At 47.0% G+C, this 19,148-nt stretch overlaps 1 protein-coding gene across 1 annotated transcript; it reads right to left on the reverse strand.

The window, feature by feature from the left end:
• Positions 1-16,504: 16,504 nt before the first annotated feature.
• LOC127297255 (benzyl alcohol O-benzoyltransferase) lies at positions 16,505-18,314 on the reverse strand. The gene is made up of 2 exons (XM_051327550.2): positions 17,818-18,314; positions 16,505-17,696 (listed from the first exon to the last, which is right to left on the reverse strand). The coding sequence occupies exons 1-2, from the start codon at positions 18,259-18,261 to the stop codon at positions 16,740-16,742; spliced, it is 1,401 nt and encodes a 466-aa protein (XP_051183510.1). The 5' UTR covers positions 18,262-18,314; the 3' UTR covers positions 16,505-16,739.
• Between the last annotated feature and the right edge of the window lie 834 nt (positions 18,315-19,148).

The following is a 19,148-nucleotide window of genomic DNA, read 5'->3' on the forward strand; positions in this document are numbered from 1 at the left end:
CGCCACCTCCGCTTTTGCCCTTTTCCGGGCCTCTTCGGCCTGCTGCGCCCGGAACTCGGCTTCACGGTAGAAGGACTCCTTGACGAACCCTTCCCGAGCCTCGGCAAGAGCCTTTGCCTGCGCCTCTGCTACAAGAAAAGGAAACGGTGAGAACGAACGCCAGGGCCAGTGACACTGAATGAGGACGGCGAGCGGGCCTGACTTATCGCCAGGGCAATCAGCTTCCGGTTCTTCTGCGCCGCCTCCTCCACACGCGCGGTCAGCCGCTTAATCTCCGCCTGCGAAAACCAAACAAAAATGCCAAGGTCAACAAACGAAAATCAGAAGAGACTCGACTCGCCCTTTCAGACCAAGTCGACCCTCGGGGACAGGGGGTGACAAGGCCACGTGTTCAGAGACACTTACCACATGCGCCTCGCCAAGCGCCGTGTGGAGCTCGGTGCAGGGCATTGAAGACGGCGGCGGATGACGCGACTCGGTCGCCCGTCCGCTCGCATCACCGCCTCGATCGATGGAACTTCGCCCGTCCGCGTGTCGGCGTCACTGGGCGGGGCTCGGTCCCTGGCGGCCTTGGACCGGCACTCTTTCAGTGGCTCTGACAGACCGCCCTCCTCGACGATGTCCTCTTCAACCTCGGGTGCCTTCTGCCCCTCGGTCGATCCAACGTCAGTCGACTCCTCCTCCACCACGGGCGGAGTAACGTCCGGACCCGTCGCTGCACTCGCCATGCCCCCGCGAGCCATGCTGGGTAGAGGAAAAACGTTGGCGGTGGGCTCGACGCGGCTAGTGCTCTCCTTCTCCGCTTGGCTCCCGGCGGCAGGCTCTTCCGGAGCCGACCCCGCGCCCCCAAGGTCGGACGGCGCCGCCTTCCTCTCCGCGGCTTTTTTCTTTGCCTCGGCCGCCCTCGTGGCCGCCACCCCGGCCGCGGGCGCTTCGCCAAGGTCTTCTTCTTGGACCTACAAGGAGGTGAGGTGAGTCGACACCCAGTCCGCCGCAAGAAGGACAAATCCGACAAGAAGTACTTACTTCACCGTGGGAATCGCTCTTACGCCCGGACCAGCCCGAGCTCCCGCATCGATCGCGTCCTTCAAAGGACGCTGAAGCCTCATGGACCCTTCCAGGAGAGTGGGGCGCAGTCGCTTCGATAGCGGCTCAGCCCCTTCCTTGGAGGGCTCCGCCTTGTCCTCCGGGCGAGAGGTCGCCTCCTCTTCAGCCGCGCCCTGGGACGAGGACTCGGCACCCCTCTTCGACCCGCGCGGGAGTCTGATGAAGTCCCGCGCCTCCGACTCCGACTCGGTGCGCTCCTCCTCCTCGTCGACCTCTTCCTCCTCGCCCTCGGTCATCTCCGATGGTTCCTTCCCGGCGAGAGGAGGGAGGTGGTCCGCGATCTTACGCCAACGCTGTAATCGAATCAAAGGGACAAGTCGAAAGGAAGAAGCGCGGCCAGGCCGTGCGTAGTCGCCATGCGAATCATTACCTGTTGAGCTGGGGTGTCTTCGGTGTAGGGCTGCAAGCCGTCTTCGAAGGAAGTGAAGGTGGCTGTAGTGATCTTGGAAATCGCCTTCCGGTACTCGCCCTCGTCCCACTAGGTCGCCGTCGACCGGGTGCGGTGTTTCTGTCCCAGTACTCCCACATGGGGTGAGCTCGGCACCGCAGGGGGATCAGCCGCCGCCAAGCCAACAGTTGTACATGTCGACCGCCGTCAGGCCGTCATCTTTAGCGCTGGATCGCTTGGCGCATATCCTTCACCACCTTCTCCTGCTCGCGCGGCAGCCGACCGGACATTGAGGCGCCGCGGGACGCTCGGCTCGGGACTGTATTGGGGAATGCATACCTCGCCCGGGGAGTGTACTCCTTGGCGTAGAACCAGAAAACGACGCCACAGCGATCGCGCCTTCTTGGGGAGCGCCATGTCGATGAAGCTTTCCCCGGACTTCACCTGGAAGGTGATCCCCCCGTTTGGGATGAGTGCTTCGCTGTTCTTGCTGGCCCGAGTCGCCCGCCCATGGAAGATGGACACCCACAGCGGGAAGTAGGGCGGACAGCCCAAGTAGCATTCGCACAGCGCCACGAACAGAGAAATCTGCTGGACGCTGTGCGGCCCGAGGTCGGAAACCTTGATGCTGTAGAAGGCCAGCAACTGCCGGAGGAAATCGGAGGTGGGGAGAGCGAACCCGCGATCGAGGAAGCTCATGAAGATCCACGAACTCCCCGGGCCGTGGGAGGGGCTCCGTCTCGTTCGCCGGCGGAACCCGCCATCGCTCTTGGTTAAACTCCGGGATGACCCCGGAGGCGACGTACGGGAGGAGAGACTCCCGCGTGACCTTCGACTTGCCCCAACCCTTCGCCGCCATGGATGTGTGTGGAGTTTGGAATGAAGATGAGATGAAGAGAAGATGGGGGATGAATGCGGAGGAGTGTTGAACCCTAATCCTAGGGGCGACCCTTTATACCGCCCGCACTCGCTCAGATTGAGGATGAAATCTGTTCGTTGAATCGTCCCGGAATCGCCGCCCCGCAATCAACGGTCGAGATCTGCGCCGTCACCGGCTGAATAGCCGTTAAACTAGCCGTTAGCGGTCACGTCGAGCCCAACGGTCAACAACATGCAAACGGTGTGCGCCTCGGTCAACGTGAAATCTAGCCGTTGGCCTCTCCACGTGTCTCTATGATGACTACGCGTCGACTGGCAAACGGCGACTGGCCAGAGCCGACTGTCACACGCCGACTGACTGATCAAATTCTGGCGACTAAGACTGCCACCGCACCCGCGACTTTATCTTTGGAAGCCCGGCGGCGACTCATCTTGATCCATCACCGCGCCTCTCCAAGACTTGCTCCAGATCCGCGCTTCATCACCACCGCGCTTGGGGACTACTGATGGGGATATGCCCATAGGGGGTGGGTCGCCAGTCCCAGTCGCCATGAAGATAGAGGCTCGGGTGGATCGCCAGTCGCCTAGCGACTGGGCCCTAAGGCGACTGGGCCGTGATCCCAAGGAGGAGGTCCACACGGCTGGACAAGAAGATTACTTGCGAGGGGGATAGCGGATCCCGGATTAGTAGCAACTGATATGATTCGGAGTTATCTCCATGTAACCCTAGATCGGGGGTGCTTATATAAACCCCCGAGCTTAAACCCTAGAGGACACCTTACTTGAGATCCAATCTCCCCCTGTAAGCTCTCGGCGTAGCCGCCGACTGAGCCCCCCCCATTGTAATTCTCCACTGAGCAATAAAGATCTAGCAGGACGTAGGCCTTTTACTCTCCGGAGGGGCTGAACCTGGGTAAAACCCTTGCGTCTCTTGCACCTCGACCCGTAGATGGCAATGTTCCCTTCCCCTCGCATCAATGAAGTGCTACCCCCCGTAGCATCTGCCGTGGTTACATCCACGACAAACCTAATCCTCGGGTGCCTGCCAACAATCTCATACCCTGAAGGAGTGCCTTTTTATTTTAGTTTTATTATAATGACACTCCCCCCAACCTTTGCTTACACAAGCCATGGCTAACCGAATCATTCGGGTGCCGTCCAACAATCACATACCATGAAGGAGTGTCTATTTAGGTTAATTAATTTGGGACTGGGAATCCCATTGCCAGCTCTTTTTGCAAAATTATCGGATAAGCGGATGTGCCACTAGTCCATAATGAAAGTCCGTCAAGAGTAAATGACAAGGTTGAAAGTTAAACACCACATACTTCCTCATGAGCTATAAAACATTAACACAAATTGAGAAGCATTTTGAAGGTTTTAAAGGTAGCGCATGAGAATTTACTTGGAATGGTTTGAAATGCCATGCATAGGTATTTATGGTGGACACTTTGGAACAACTTGGTTTTCAGGTGTTTGGAAGCACGAGCAGCGTTCCCGCTCAGTACAAGTGAAGGCTAGCAATAGACTGGGGAGCGACAAATCAAGAGAGCAGTCACTGTCATAATCATCCTTGCGGCAAAATAAATTAACGGAGGCATAAAAGTGATAGAAGAACTCTGAAGCAATGTAAATCATCGAGGCTTAATTGACTTTTGTTCAGTCATATGCATGCGTGAGCATGTGCCAAGTCGATATAAATGAATTATTCAGAGGAGGATACCACAATGTCATACCTACTTATGAATAAAACAATGCAAGCAAACATCCATGACATACTACTCATATTAATAAATTGGAGCTAAACATGAGAGATCATGAACTGCTAGACTTTCTTAAATGACATATACCTCACATGAACCAACTAAGCATGCTCACATGGATGAGTATATGTACAAAAATGAAAACAAATAGAGTCCATACCAGCCTCTCACCACAATCCAATTGTCGTAGATCGTCATTATTGCCTTTCACTTGTGTAGCTTGGATAATATGAAATGAAAACCACGCTCCAGCCACCGAAGACCATTGAACTCAAGATGAACTTTACAAACCAAAGAAGAACAACAAATATTTTTGGTGTTTTCGATTTGGAAACAAGAACAAAAGGAAACAAGCAAACAAAGCAAAATCTTTTTGGATTTTCTTATAGCAAACCAACGATAGCAAATAAAGCAAAATAAATGCAAGAAACCAAAATAAACAAGTGGTGAAGAGAAACAACAGAAATATTTTTGGTCTTTTTGTGTTTTAGGAAAGAAACAAAGCAAAATCAAGAAATGGTAAACTAGAAAAGTCACATAAACACAAAGCAGCAGAAATTCGTCAAACTTGACAGCAGTACAGTACTCGATTTTTAAGAAATTCTTCCACTGCTCAAATCGAAAAGTGTTCAACTAATGAAAGTTAGATAACAACCTGGGGAACATGAAAAAAAATTTGCTTCGCAAAATACCGTTCTGGCTATTTTTGAGAATTTTTTCGGTAACAGTCCAGAATCTGTTTTCAGGCAGCACTTCCCCAAATATCATCTCCCTCTTATTAGAAAACCACTCAAACAAACTAAACAAGTATATACAAGTATCCAGCAACCATAATATGCAAAGAATGAGTGATGCTGGTATACCTCCCCCCCAAGCTTAGGCTTTTGGCCTAAGTGGAGTTCAATCCCATCGTGCCCATGAAGTAGCATCTCCGTAGTACGACGAAGATGGATCATATTCCGGGTATGTGCTAGAAGAAGCACCCGGATACGTGACGGTGTAGTCGTAGGAGGGCTCGGCGTCCTCGGAGTCATGCTGCTGGTGGAAGTCTTGTATCTTCATCTTTTCCTCCACCTCCTCCTTAGAGCGCGACCATGGTTCCCTGTCAATACTGAACAAATCTGGTTGGGGCAAAGGAATTTCCTTCTCATCCCCGTCAGCAAACAACATTCTATAGACCAAATTATCTGGAGTGGAATCAGCGGTAACAAAATGATGGGTCTTCATAGCAGCAATATCAAGCCTCCTAGGAGTTAATGGCACATCATTAGAATCAAGAGGAAGTCTTAAGTGTGCTAAAATGCGCGATGCAATGGTTCCTCCAAAAATAGGCCCCCTGTTAGACAAGCGGCGAGCAATAAGAGAACCTAGATGATAAGGTGTCCCTCCAGTAAGTGCAGCAATTAAGAAAGCAAGATGGTAGCTAGAAATATTGCTAGTGTTCTCCCTACCAAGAATGCTAGTAGCAATGTAATAGGCAAAATACTTAATGGCGGGGAGTTGGATGTTTCTTATCTTGCCACGCTGAATGGTGCGACAATCATCATTGGCGATCCCTCGATAGAGCTCCAACAAGACCCGGGGGTTGTCCTCGATCCTCCTTAATGTACCTACAGGGGCAATATCCAATGCAACACAAAATTCTTCCAATGTCATAGTAATGGGATCACCATAAATCTTGAATGCAACTGTTGGGTCATAGTGCTTGTTGTGGAACTTGAAGCTCTCAACAAAGATTTTAGTGAGCATGTAGTATTGCTCCCTTTCATCTCCCACGTAGGCGGCTAGGCCCGCCCTGTTGACGAGGGTGAAGAAATCATCCAACAACCCTGCATTACTCAGAAAATCATAACATGGGAAAGATGAAGCATTAGGAGCCACATTGTCTTCTTCGGGCGCGAAACTTGGCGCGATGACATCCTCATTGTAGGATCGCCTGAATCGGGTGGCGGTCCTAGAGGGCCTTCCGGTGCTGGTTGTCTCTCTCTGAAACACTTCTCCAAAGTTGAAATTATCCATCTTCCTTTTCTGAAATTTTTCAACAAACAAAATAAAATTTGATTTGGTGACATATAATCAAGGGGAACTACTATAGGAACTTGCTAGAGTACTAATCATGCATCAAAACTAGTTTATACAACTTAGAACAAGCATGCAAGCTCACTAAACATGTTACCTACAGCAGCAAAATATTCAAGATATACTCAACCAAACAAAATTCTACTTGGATAATCGGAGGAGTCACATACCGGAGAGCAAATGTGCCAAATTTCAGACAGAAATCTGGGCTGAGCAAAGAGATCGAGAAATCCTGAGCTCTTGAGCAAAAACGCGAGTGAGAGAAAGCTGGTGTTGATTTTTTCGGGAGAGAGAAGAGTCTGGGAGGAAGAGATGCTAAAGTGGGGCAGAGGGGGACCCACACACCAGGGTGGCGCGCCCCCCTTGCTGGCCGTGCCGGCCTGTGGGGTGCCACCCTGGGGTGCCCCACTGATCATCCCAGTGTGCTCCTGTGCATTTTCGAAAAATAGGACCAACGGTATAATTTTTGTGAATTTTTGAAAACTTTGAAAAATGCACATTTCTGGGCATTAAGTTTATTATTACTGGCCAGGAAATTTTTTGAAATCTCTAATTAGATAAGGAACTTTGCAAATCAAAAGTGCTACAGCAAGTAAGACAAGTGGAAGAAGAAAGAGATGTTGTTTACCTCCTCTATGCATATAAAAAGTATTTGTTAACAAGGTTGATCAAGTCTTGCCACCAAATAAATTTTACATAGCATATGAAGAAATAAACCTCAAATCAATCATGTTACCTTGAATTGTATTGATATGGATCCAATCATAAGACTTTGATATCCTTCTTTAGGCTCATATATAGGACAATCGATAGTTCCAATTTTGATAGTTCTCACATTAGAAATAGTATTAACTCCACATACTTTATCAATCCTCTTGGGGAAATAGACGGTATGCTCCTTATCATCAACATTGAAAGTAACCTTTCCTTTATTGCAATCAATAACAGCCCCTGCGGTGTTAAGAAAAGGTCTCCCAAGAATAATAGACATATTATCATCTTCAGGCATTTCCAACACAACAAAATCAGTTAATATCAAGCAGTTATTAGTAACTTGAACAGGAACATCCTCACATATACCAACAGGAATAGCAGTAGATTTATCAGCCATTTGCAAAGATATATCAGTAGGCATCAACTTATCTAAGTAAAGTCTCTTATAAAGAGAAAAAGGCATAACACTAACACCGGCTCCCAAGTCACATAGAGCAGTTTTAACATAATTATTCTTAATAGAACAAGGAATAGTAGGTATACCTGGGTCGCCCAACTTCTTTGGAACTTTGCCATTGAAAGAGTAATTAGCAAGCATAGTGGAAATTTCCTCATTGGGGATTTTCCTTTTGTTAGTAACAATATCTTTCATATACTTTGAATAAGGAGGCAATTTAATAGCATTAGTCAAAGGGATTTGCAAGAATAAAGGTTTCATCCAATCACAAAATTTATTATAGTGTTCTTCTTCCTTTGATTTTAGTTTCTTAGCAGGAAAAGGCATTTGCTTTTGCACCCAAGGTTCTCTTTCATTACCATGTTTCTTAGCAATAAAATCTTCTTTAGTATACTTTTTATTTTTAGCATGCTTTTCAGGTTCATCTTCAACCTCTTCTTTATCAGAAGCATCATTCTTATCATTATCATTATTGTTGTTATGTTCATTACCACTTTCAGTTTCAGCATCAGAAATAGAAATACTATTAGGATCATTAACAGGTTCAGAGGATTCTACAACCTTTTTATGTTTCTTCTTCTTTTTCTTAGAAGGAGCACTAGGATCAATTCGTTGAGAATCTTGTTCAATTGTTTTGGGATGCCCTTCAGGATATAGAGGATCCTGAGTAGAGACACCACCTCTAGTTGTTACTTCATAAGCATGTTTCTCTTTAGAATTATTTTTTAATAAGTCATTTTGCACTTTAGTGAGTTGATCAATTTGAGTTTGAACCATTTGAAAATGTTTAACAAGCATCTTAACATCATTGGAGGTTCTCTCCACAATATCATGTAAATTGCTAATAGCTTGAGAATTTTCCATTAGATGATTCTCTACTCTCATATTAAAATTTTCTTGCTTGACAATATAATTATCAAACTCATCTAAGCATTGAGCAGGAGGTTTTGAATACGGAATATCTTCCCTAGTAAAGCGTTGAAGGGAGTTTACCTCAATCATGGATGAAGGGGGAATTATCTCACATATATCTTCTATGGGAGGTAGATTCTTCACATCTTCGGATTTAATACCTTTCTCCTTGAGAGACTTCTTGGCTTCCCTCATATCTTCATCATTCAATTCAATTAAACCCCTCTTCTTCAATATTGGCGTTGGAGTTGGTTCAGGTGTATTCCAATCATCATGATTCTGGCTTATTTTAGCCAATAATTCTTCAGCTTCGTCCGGAGTTCTTTTCCTGAAAACACAACCAGCACAACTATCCAAATATGCTCTAGATTCAATGGTTAGTCCACTATAAAATATATCAAGTAGATCATTCTTTTCTAAATCATGTCCAGGTCGAGCTCTGATAAGAGAACAAAATCTTGCCCACGCCTCAGGCAATTTCTCTTCATCTCCCTGGTCAAATCTATAAATTCTCTATAAAGCAGCATGTTGAGCACTGGCAGGAAAGTATTTTCGAAAGAAAACATCACGAATCAGTTGGACTTTTAATAGAACCAGGAGGCAAATTATTATACCAAGTTTTAGCATCATCCTTTAATGAGAAAGGAAAAATTTTAGCGACAAAGTAAGTACGCATCTTGACATCATCAGAAAACAAGCTACTCATAGAAGAAAGTTCAATCATGTGTTCTACAGCACTTTCTTTTTCAGTACCACAAAAGGGTGCTTTCTCTACAATAGCTATATGAGATAGATCAAGAGAAAAATCATAATCTTTATCCTTAATGCATATAGGAGATGTGGCAAATTCAGGATCAGGAGATAGCTTATGTCTAACAGTATATTGTGCGAGAAACTTTTTAATTTTTCTTGCAACAGCAGTAGCATTGCATCTATTAATAAAATCATCATTAAGCTCCACATAATCTTCATCAGGGTCATCACTAGAATAATCAAGTTCAGGTGAATTAACAGGTGTAGTAGCATTTTCATTAGGAGTTTCAGCATTTTCAATTTGTCTAGACCTAGCAATTGTAGCATCTAGAAAGGATCCCAATGAACCACTATCATCAAGCACAGCAGAAACATTATCAATATTATGAGAATTTTCAGATTCAGCAGAAGTACCAGCAAGTGAAGCTTGCGGCGGTGATACAAGTTGACTTATCACAGATGGTGAATCAAGAGTAGCAGAGGTACTCACAGTCATACCTTTTCTTGTAGTGGATGGTAATATGGCGACTTTAGGATCGCGAGTTTTACCCATTATGGAGAATTTGCAAAGAAACAATATCAATCCAAGTGAACTTCCAAATAAAGCTATGCTCCCCGGCAACGGCGCCAGAAAACAGTCTTGATGACCCACAAGTATAGGGGATCGCAGCAGTCTTCGCGGGTAGTAAAACCCAATTTATTGATTCGACACAAGGGGAGACAAAGAATACTTGAAAGCCTTAACAGCGGAGTTGTCAATTCAGCTGCACCTGGAAACAGACTTGCTCGCAAGAGTTTATCAGTAGTAACAGTTTTATAGCAGTAGCAGTAGTGAAATAACAGCAGCAGAGTAACAGAGACAGCAGTAGTGATTATAGTAAACAGCAGGATTAAAATGCTGTAGGCACGGGGACGGATAACGGGCATTGCATGGATGAGAGAAACTCATGTAACAATCACAGCAGGGCATTTGCAGATAATAATAAAACGGTGTCCAAGTACAAAGCAATCAATAGGCATGTGTTCCATATATAGTCGTACGTGCTCGCAATGAGAAACTTGCACAACATCTTTTGTCCTACCAGCCGGTGGCAGCCGGGCCTCAAGGGAATCTACTGGATATTAAGGTACTCCTTTTAATAGAGTACCGGAGCAAAGCATTAACACTCCGTGAACACATGTGATCCTCACATCACTACCATCCCCTCCGGTTGTCCCAATTTCTGTCACTTCGGGGCCTTGGGTTCCGGACAGCGACATGTGTATACAACTTGCAAGTAAGATCATAAAACAATGAATATCATGATGAAACAATAACATGTTCAGATCTGAGATCATGGCACTCGGGCCCTAGTGACAAGCATTAAGCATAACAAGTTGCAACAATATCATCAAAGTACCAATTACGGACACTAGGCACTATGCCCTAACAATCTTATGCTATTACATGACCAATCTCATCCAATCCCTACCATCCCCTTCGGCCTACAGCGGGAGAATTACTCACACATGGATGGGGGAAACATGGCTGGTTGATGGAGAGGCGTCGGTGGTGATGATGGCGATGATCTCCTCCAATTCCCCGTCCCGGCGGAGTGCCAGAACGGAGACTTCTGGCTCCCGAGACGGAGTTTCGCGATGTGACGGCGTTCTGGAGGGTTTCTGGCGACTTCGACTTCTTTTCTTGCGTTTTTAGGTCGAAGGCAATAAGTAGTCCGAAGGAGGGCGTCGGGGGCCGACCGAGGCCGCCACACACTAGGGCCGCGCGGGCCCCTCCTGGGCCGCGCCGGCCTAGTGTGTGGGGCCCTCGGGCCCCCACCTGGCTTGCCCTTCTGGCTCCACCAATATTCTGGGAGAATAGGACCTTCCGCATAAATTCCGAGGATTTTCCTGAAAGTTGGATTTCTGCACAAAAACGAGACACCAGAATAGTTCTACTGAAAACAGCGTTAGTCCGTGTTAGTTGCATCCAAAATACACAAATTAGAGGCAAAACAATAGCAAAAGTGTTCGGGAAAGTAGATACGTTTTGGACGTATCAGGCCCCACACGCTAGGGCCGCGCGGGCCCCCCCTGGGCCGCGCCGCCCTAGTGTGGCGGCGCCCCGTGGCCCCACTTCGTCTTCCCTTCGGTCTTCTGGAAGCTTCGTGTGAAAATAGGCCCCTGGGCGTTGATTTCGTCCAATTCCGAGAATATTTCCTTACTAGGATTTCTGAAACCAAAAACAGCAGAAAACAACAACTGGCTCTTCGGCATCTCGTTAATAGGTTAGTGCCAGAAAATGCATAAATATGATATAAAGTATGCATAAAACATGTAGATATCATCAATAATGTGGCATGGAACATAAGAAATTATCGATACGTCGGAGACGTATCAGCAACTACTAGCAACGGAGAGCATGCAAGATCACAAATAACATATGACAAACATATAATCGATCTCAACATAGTTTTCAATATTCATCGAATCTCAGCAAACACAACATGTAGCATTACATAAAGATGATCTTGATCATGATAGGCAACTCACAAGATCTAAACATGAGGGAAAAATTGGAGAAGATAACCATCTAGCTACTTCTATGGACCCATAGTGCAGGGATGAACTAATCATGAATCACTTCGGAGGCGGGCATGGCGATGTAGAGGCCTCCGGTCATGATCTCCCCCTCCGGCAGGGTGCCGAAAAGAGCTTCAGAACCCTCCCGAGCTCGGGACTGCGATGGCGGTCGTGACGGAACTTTTCGTGGATGCAGGCTCAGATGTTTAGGTCTTTTCCCGAGATCATGAATAAATAGGCAGAAGTGCGAGGTCGGTGGCCGCCTGGGGGGCCCACACCACCCCTTGGTGCGGGCCCACCCTTGGCCGCTCCATGGGGTGGCCTGGCCGCCCTGTGGCGCCTCCTCGCCCCCCCTTTGGAGTGTGTCTTCGTTACGGTAAAATATTGACTTTATCTTTTGTTTCATCCAATTCCAAAAATATTTCCTGTACAACTTTTCTGAAATACAAAACAACAGAAAATAAGGAACTGGCACCGTGGCATCTTGTTAATAGGTTAGTGCCGAAAATGTATAAAAGTGCAACGAAGTGTAATCAAAACATATATAAATTGGTGTACAACAAACATGAAGCATACAAAATTATAGATATGTTTGCAACCTATCAATGAACATCGATTCCTTAGCCTCCAATGATCTTAGCAGTGGTGGTGGTGGATCCCTTTCTACGAGTTTCCCTCCAAATCCCTTCCGGAGGTGAGGTTTAGTGGTATTCTGGTGTGTCTATGTCTTGCCTTTTTGGTCCGTCTTCACGAGGTGAATATATTTGATGAGGCGAATTCAACACAATGTTGTACAGTCAGGTGGTACAGACGGGTGTCACCATACCATGGGTCATTAAAGCTTTTCTGAACGCCTCTTTGCTAATATTTTATTTGACTTGGTGTGGGATGTAGTTGGAAGATCTTTAATGCTCCCAATTATCATCATTTTTCTTAGATATTGTCCTTTTGCATTGATTGCAAATATTTCTCTTTATTTCTAACATCATGAAAAACAAGCAAAATAGGTGCACTTTTGCACGAAAAAATATAAAAATCCTAACACTACTTTGGCATTATGTATTGTAGAACATGTTGCTTTTTTGCACTCATTAGTGCAACTGGCCCAAGTGGGCTAGTACGGAACTTCCTTGGTCCATGCCCCCCCCCCCCCCCCCGAAATGTGGGCACTACAGGTACGCCCCCCCTCGAACCTTCTAGAACATCCTTGATAGTGATACAATACGAAAAAATCCCGAGCATTTCCAAAATCCTAAAATAACTTTCCCATATAGGATTTCTAATCCTCGAACCATTCCGAAGCTCCTCGTGATGTCCTGGATCCCATCCGAGACTCTGAACATACATTAAGTCTCACCATCGTTAATATCTCATTTCTACCATAGTAACATCGAGTGTAATGACCCTACATGTTCGAGAATATGCAGACATGATCAAGGCACCTCTTCGGTGAATAATAAATAGCAGACCTGGATGTCCATAATTATTCCCACACATTCAATGGAGATCTTTATTGGTTGAACCATTATGTCTCGGATTCATACAATCCCGTATTCCGTTCCCTTTGGCTCGCGATAGTTTACTTACCCGATTTTATCATCGATATCACCATACCTAGCTCAATCTCCTTTATTGAAACTCTTTACTCACACCATAATACAAAATTTTCTTGTGGCTAACTCATTAGTCACGTGCTTGCAAGTGATATAGAATTTGTGTTACCGAGTGGGCCTTGAGTATATATCTTCGACGCGGTGGATGGACAAATCCTAGTCATTATACATGCTACCCAACAAAAAAATTGAGATGCCTGAAAGCCACCATTATGATCACCCAATTACGAAGTGACGGATGATGTCCCCAAAGTATTTTTCTGAGAGCTGGGAGTAACATAATTTGATGGTCTATGGATTAAGATACTCGACATTTGAAAGCTACATGAATTTAAATATAATGACACGATCTTATTGTTTTCTTAGTTAGTTCTTGTACATCACGTCATTCTCCTAATGATATGACTCTGTTATTAATTGATATCACATGTATATGATTAGGAAACATTAACCATCATTACCGAATGGACTAGTCTAGTATAGGCTTACTAGGGACATGGTATTGTGTATTATGTTTCGTGTTAATATAATTCTAGCATTGAATATAAATATATATCATGAACAAGAACTATGATAATAGAAGTATTATTATTGCGTCTATGGCATATTTTCAACATGTCTTGCTAGAGGCGGCTACCAACTTTGACCGACTAGGTGTAATCGCGTCATGTCTAAACGTGTGTGAACCTATAAGATCACACACGTAATGGGATGGCAATCCAATTTTGATTGGATCCGAATTAGAGCAGGCTTAGGGTACTAATGGGCTTCTAATATAGAAGCCCAACAGGGAGTTCTACGTAAGAGAGGATTGGGAGAGTTGATTAGGGTTGATCACTCCACACATCGTCCACACCTCTTACACCTCAATTGCATGTGCGGACCTAGTAGTCTGGCATGTGACGCTTCCACTCCGTACGTGTGGATACCTTGGAGATGCTGCATCTATAGCACTTAGACGAACCACTACACTCTCTTGACATGCTTCATCGAGTTCTGCAACTACATGTCTAGTGTCAATCCCGTGATCTATGACTACAAAAATCCTTGTTTATGTGGTACATATTTTTAGTTTGCGCTAGTATACATGCATCCCTTAACCTGGCCACCTTCCACTACGGATGACGGAAGCAGCATGTGAGTGTCACTGCCGCTGACTAAGGACAAATCCAGCAGTGCGACCCAAATGGACTGAGGCGATACGATTTGGTTTGCGCATATAGGAGATCAATGTTTCTCCGGTCCAGCGAGGCGGCGCAAATTGACCGGTGGTCATGTACCGATGCATTCCTCGCCCAATTTTGGGCTAGAAATGTGTTCACTTGGAAATAAGGTAGATTGGCAGCGCATTCACCCTGGGCGCACATGCTAGCGACCTAACGTCAGCGTGTCTTCCGTGTCACCATTAACGCCACAACAACTCGTCTTGTGTGTCCCCCATTAATGCAGGCCATGTGCATGTCCTTTTTAATGTCGACACCGCATCCCATCCCCACACCAGTCCCTCGCCCACTTACAGTTGCAACAACCCTAGCTCACCCATTGCCGACAGCCGCAATGAGGAAGAAGAGCTCATGGCTATGGAAGAAAAATGTTTGCAATGACCACGATGCCCCGTCCTCGTCGGGGGGCTGCCATCATGGATCACCGTTGCTCCACGCAATTGCACCGATGCGAGCGTGGAGGTGTCCCACTACTTCTGGGACGCCAATCATTCCATTGACACGCACCTCCCTGGTGGGTGGCACTTGAACCGGGCAAATGTCTCGATGTCTCCTATGCCACAAGAAGGGTTGGGTCGCCACCTTGAGATCCACCGACGGTACTGCTACTGGACCTCCAGTACGACCTTTCCTACAGCCCCAACTCAACCCAGTGGGATAGGTGCTCGAGATGGAGCATGACATGTGGCGCATCACATATTTCCTGGGAGATGCGCCACCGCCCCCGAGGAGTAGGACCATGGCGAGCACTAGGACTAGGAGATGCGCGACGACAGACATGCCAACGAGGCCCTCGTCAAGCTCGAATAGTAGCTGGAGGCGAAAACCGTCATGCAGCCATGCAGGAGGCCCTGGTCTAGCCATGGCCGCTGTGGAGCGAATGTGCGGCTCTTTCTCGAGCACATGCGCCTAGGCCTAGATGGTCTAGGTAGCGAGCGCTAGGCCATCGCCTAGGCCACTTGCACCGGAGTCACTGTTGTACTGGCCACCGGCTCCTACGCCACGATGGTCGTGGTCGCCGCAGGCGGTCATCGCCATCGACGACGAGGACGATGGCGTGTAGGCCACTAGGGCGACACAAACCTTAGCTAGCATTTGCATTTAGTTTATTACATTAATTCTATAATGCTTGTTTTTTTCCCTTTTTCGGGGCAATCCCTGTTCTCCGCTCACTGCGGGAGCGATTCGCTCCCGCCTGAAGCGGCGGACAGGGTGGGCTGGCCCATTAGCGCGTAGTCTGTCCTGTTTATGTGGGTTTTTTTCTCCAGTATTTGCTGGTTTCTTTTTCTTGCTGGTTTTGCTGATTTTGAAATTTGTTCAGATTTTTTTTTTGTTCTGATCTAAACAATGTTCATATTATAAAATTGTTCAAATTTGGAATTTGTTCTAAGTTGAAATTTGTTCAAATTTTAAATCTGCTGAAATTTGAATTTTGGTTGATTTTAATTTTTTTTGCTTCAAAATTGTTCGATTTTGAATTTGTTCCATTTTGAATTTAGTTTAGTTATCGAAATTTTGTTCAAATCCTAAATTCGTTCAAATATGAAAAAAATTCAAATAAAAAATTTGTTAAAATTTGAGTTTTGTTCGATTTAATATTTTAGCTTTTAAAATTGTTTGGTTTTGAATTTGTTATGTTTTAATTTTTGTACATATTTTAAAATCTAAACTGAACGGAATAAAAAGAAAAGTGGAACTCACGTGGGTAACTGAAATGACCGGTTCAACAATACACGTGCAAGCAAATCCTTTAAACAGGCCCAAGCCCATGTAAGCCGACCGTTCGAATAACCGTATGCGGAGGCAATCATACGCGACGCTTAAAGCGGATAATAGGCGCTCCCTTTTTTCGGTTCTATCTGTAATTATATTTTATGTGGAATATTAATGAAAAATTATGTGTTCCGCCGCTGGGTTGACCCCCACTCCAAACGGACCAGGGCAGGACATGGCTTGATTTTCTGTCAATGGCCTACTCAAACGGGCCAAAACAGATACATGTGATGTTTGAAATGGATCGGCCCGCTACATATGCCCTGATGAGAAATGTTGGATAAAAAATAACACATGTTGCCGTCACTGCCACAAAGTTTGGGATGAGAAATTTTGGGAAAAAAATTACACATGATGCGTCGTTCCATCACTGCCCGAGTGAGAAATGTTTACACGAAACTGGTAGGTACTGGACTTACGGACAAGTTGCTACGGAAATAAACTTACGGACACATGTGGTGCGAGTAGCAATTGAGCGCGCAAATTGAGCAGATGTCAATCGGCTTAGTTCAGTCTTCAGAGCGCGGCTTTAATAACGGGAGATATGTTGTTGGGTTGCGCCGTGACATGGTCGTACGGCCTGAGCAGGTTGCTCATCTCCTCCACGAACTTATCCATGGCTGGGGCAGGCAGGCACACTGGCAGTATGATGCCCTCCTCACCAATGGTGTTCTTGCCGGCGGTGAGGAAGCTGCAGATCACAGGACTGGTGTCGAGACTGCACCTCATCGTGCCGCCGTACACAGGCTTGCCCCACCCAACATCGATGGCATCGAAGCCGGCCTTGGACACGTCCGACACCAGATACGCGTGCAGCAACGCCAACTGCGGCCTCCCGCTCCTTACCATGAACCTTGCCACTGACTGCAAGTACTCCACGTCCACCTCCCTCCTCGCCTTCCTCACCAGATCCACGGCATAACCCACCGGCTTAGCCCGCAGGGCACCGGCGGTGGAGATGGCCGCCGGGGTTGCGAACGAGTTGCCATAGTAGCCGACGGGGATGAAAGGTTCGCCACCACCCTGTTTCTTCTTGCCGCGGACGCTGGTGGTGAAGAGCAGCCGCATCTCGTCCCTGTCACGTGGGGCTAGCGCCGCCGTGCGGCACTTCCACAGGAACCCCATGAGGACATCGAAGGTCGAGGCAACACGACGGAGAGCCGGCGGCAGGTGGGAGCGGACGGCGGCGGCCTCTGTCGGCCCGAAGAAGAAAGAGCGGTGCACCATGGCGGGCCTCTCGTCGGGGTCCGGCTCCACAACATCGTACTCGCGGTGCGCGAATCTAAGCGGCGCCGTGTCGTTGCACGGCGCCATCAGCAGCTCGCGTCCCCACACGGGCCGCACCGTCGGCGCCGCCGCTCCCCGCGCCAGCTCCGCCACGGCTTCCATGAACTGCACCACCCCCTGCCCGTCCACCACGCAGTGGTGTATTTTGAACGCCAGGACGAAGCCTCCGCACGCAAGCCGTGTCACCTGCATGCACACACCAGCGTTATTATCACGCATGTAGATGTAGGCGAGGAGAGAAATGCAATCCCCCTGTAACCGGGGCATAGCTAACGATACGTTGACCAAAGCGAAAAGCTAACGGTACCTGGAAATGGAGGAGTGGAGCGTCGAGGACCTCGTTGGAGCCAGGGAGGTCGAAGAGGAGCTCATCAACTCCCGGGAACGGCGGCTGCGTGCCGAACTGCTCGAGGCGCACATCGTCGGCGTCAGCCTCCACGAACAGCGCGCCCTCGCCAGTGCAGTCCACGGCGAGCTTTTGACCCTCGAGCTCCCTTATCCGCCCGGCCAGCGGGTAGTAGTGCACGAGCGCGGCGGCGATGGCGTCCCGAATCACCGGCACCGGATCGTCGACGTCCCTGCCGCTGTGGCGTCGCTCGAAGAAAAAGATGTTGGCGATGAGGAAGCGCAGCCCATTCTGGTCGTCGACGTCTGAGAGCGGCTTTAGCTCTCGCGGCGTCGGCGCCGCTGGGGTCAAGAGCACCGCCGGCTTCCTGCGCACAGTGAACTTCAACGCCGACAAGCTCGCCATGCCCCTCCGCACCGTACGTGTATGTACTATGTATGCAAGTATGTGAGTCCCTGCTGCAAGATGATGCAGAACGTCGAGAAAGTAGGAGTATATATAGAGTTCGCGACCCTCAAAAAAAAAAATTAGCGTTCGCGTGTGCCAAATCGAATGCATAAATTACTGTAATTTGCATCAAAAAATATTTACAAATTAGGTCTTATGTAAAACATAATTAATTAGACGTTTCGTAAGTTTTTTTTTTGTAACGTGCTAGCTCCAGCCTTCCAAGCCCACCTCCAGAATAGTCTATACTACCTCCGATTTCAAATTAAGTTACTCCGTACTTGGAACGGAGGGAATATTTAGTTCCCTGTGCATTTGTGCACTTCAGAAAAAACAAGTGTTTTATACTCTCTTCCTTCATAAAAGAATGTCTTGCATTTGTGCAAATTTAAATATATTCCTTGGAAATTCACAAAAAAAGATATATTCCTTTGCACTAAATATTATCAACATACATTCAACTTTTGAAAAATCTAAAATATTTTTTAATGGACGGAGGAAGTATGAAAGGTCTCGAAGGACATGGGTACTGCATTCATTCATGCAGTGGGCTACGAGTCCCAAAAGTAAAATGAAATCGCGATCATTACCTACACTCTTACAAAAAAAAAGACCCGGGACATAATGAAAAATGTGATCCGGTCCTTCCCCACCACAACAAAGTGCTCCACTCGATCTTCTGGCCAGCATCGCTGCCGACAAATCACTTGGGACAGGGATGCCGCGAAATACCAGGATATAGCAGCTAAAAGGCCTCGACATCGGCATCATGCATGGGGTTGATGAACAACCAACACCATGGGGCTGAGGAGGGTCGCCCTTGGCCCTAAGAAGCAGGGCAAGAC

Source organism: Lolium perenne, chromosome 4 (genome assembly GCF_019359855.2).
Source record: "Lolium perenne isolate Kyuss_39 chromosome 4, Kyuss_2.0, whole genome shotgun sequence".
In the NCBI taxonomy this organism is placed as follows: Eukaryota; Viridiplantae; Streptophyta; class Magnoliopsida; order Poales; family Poaceae; genus Lolium; species Lolium perenne.

What these genes read in the sequence shown, in the direction of transcription:
- LOC127297255 (XM_051327550.2), bottom strand. Translation starts at nt 18,261, where the DNA reads ATGGCGAGCTTGTCGGCGTTGAAGTTCACTGTGCGCAGGAAGCCGGCG. An exon ending in CTCCACTCCTCCATTTCCAG is followed by an intron (nt 17,697 to 17,817) that starts GTACCGTTAGCT and finishes GTGTGCATGCAG; the next exon opens with GTGACACGGCTTGCGTGCGG.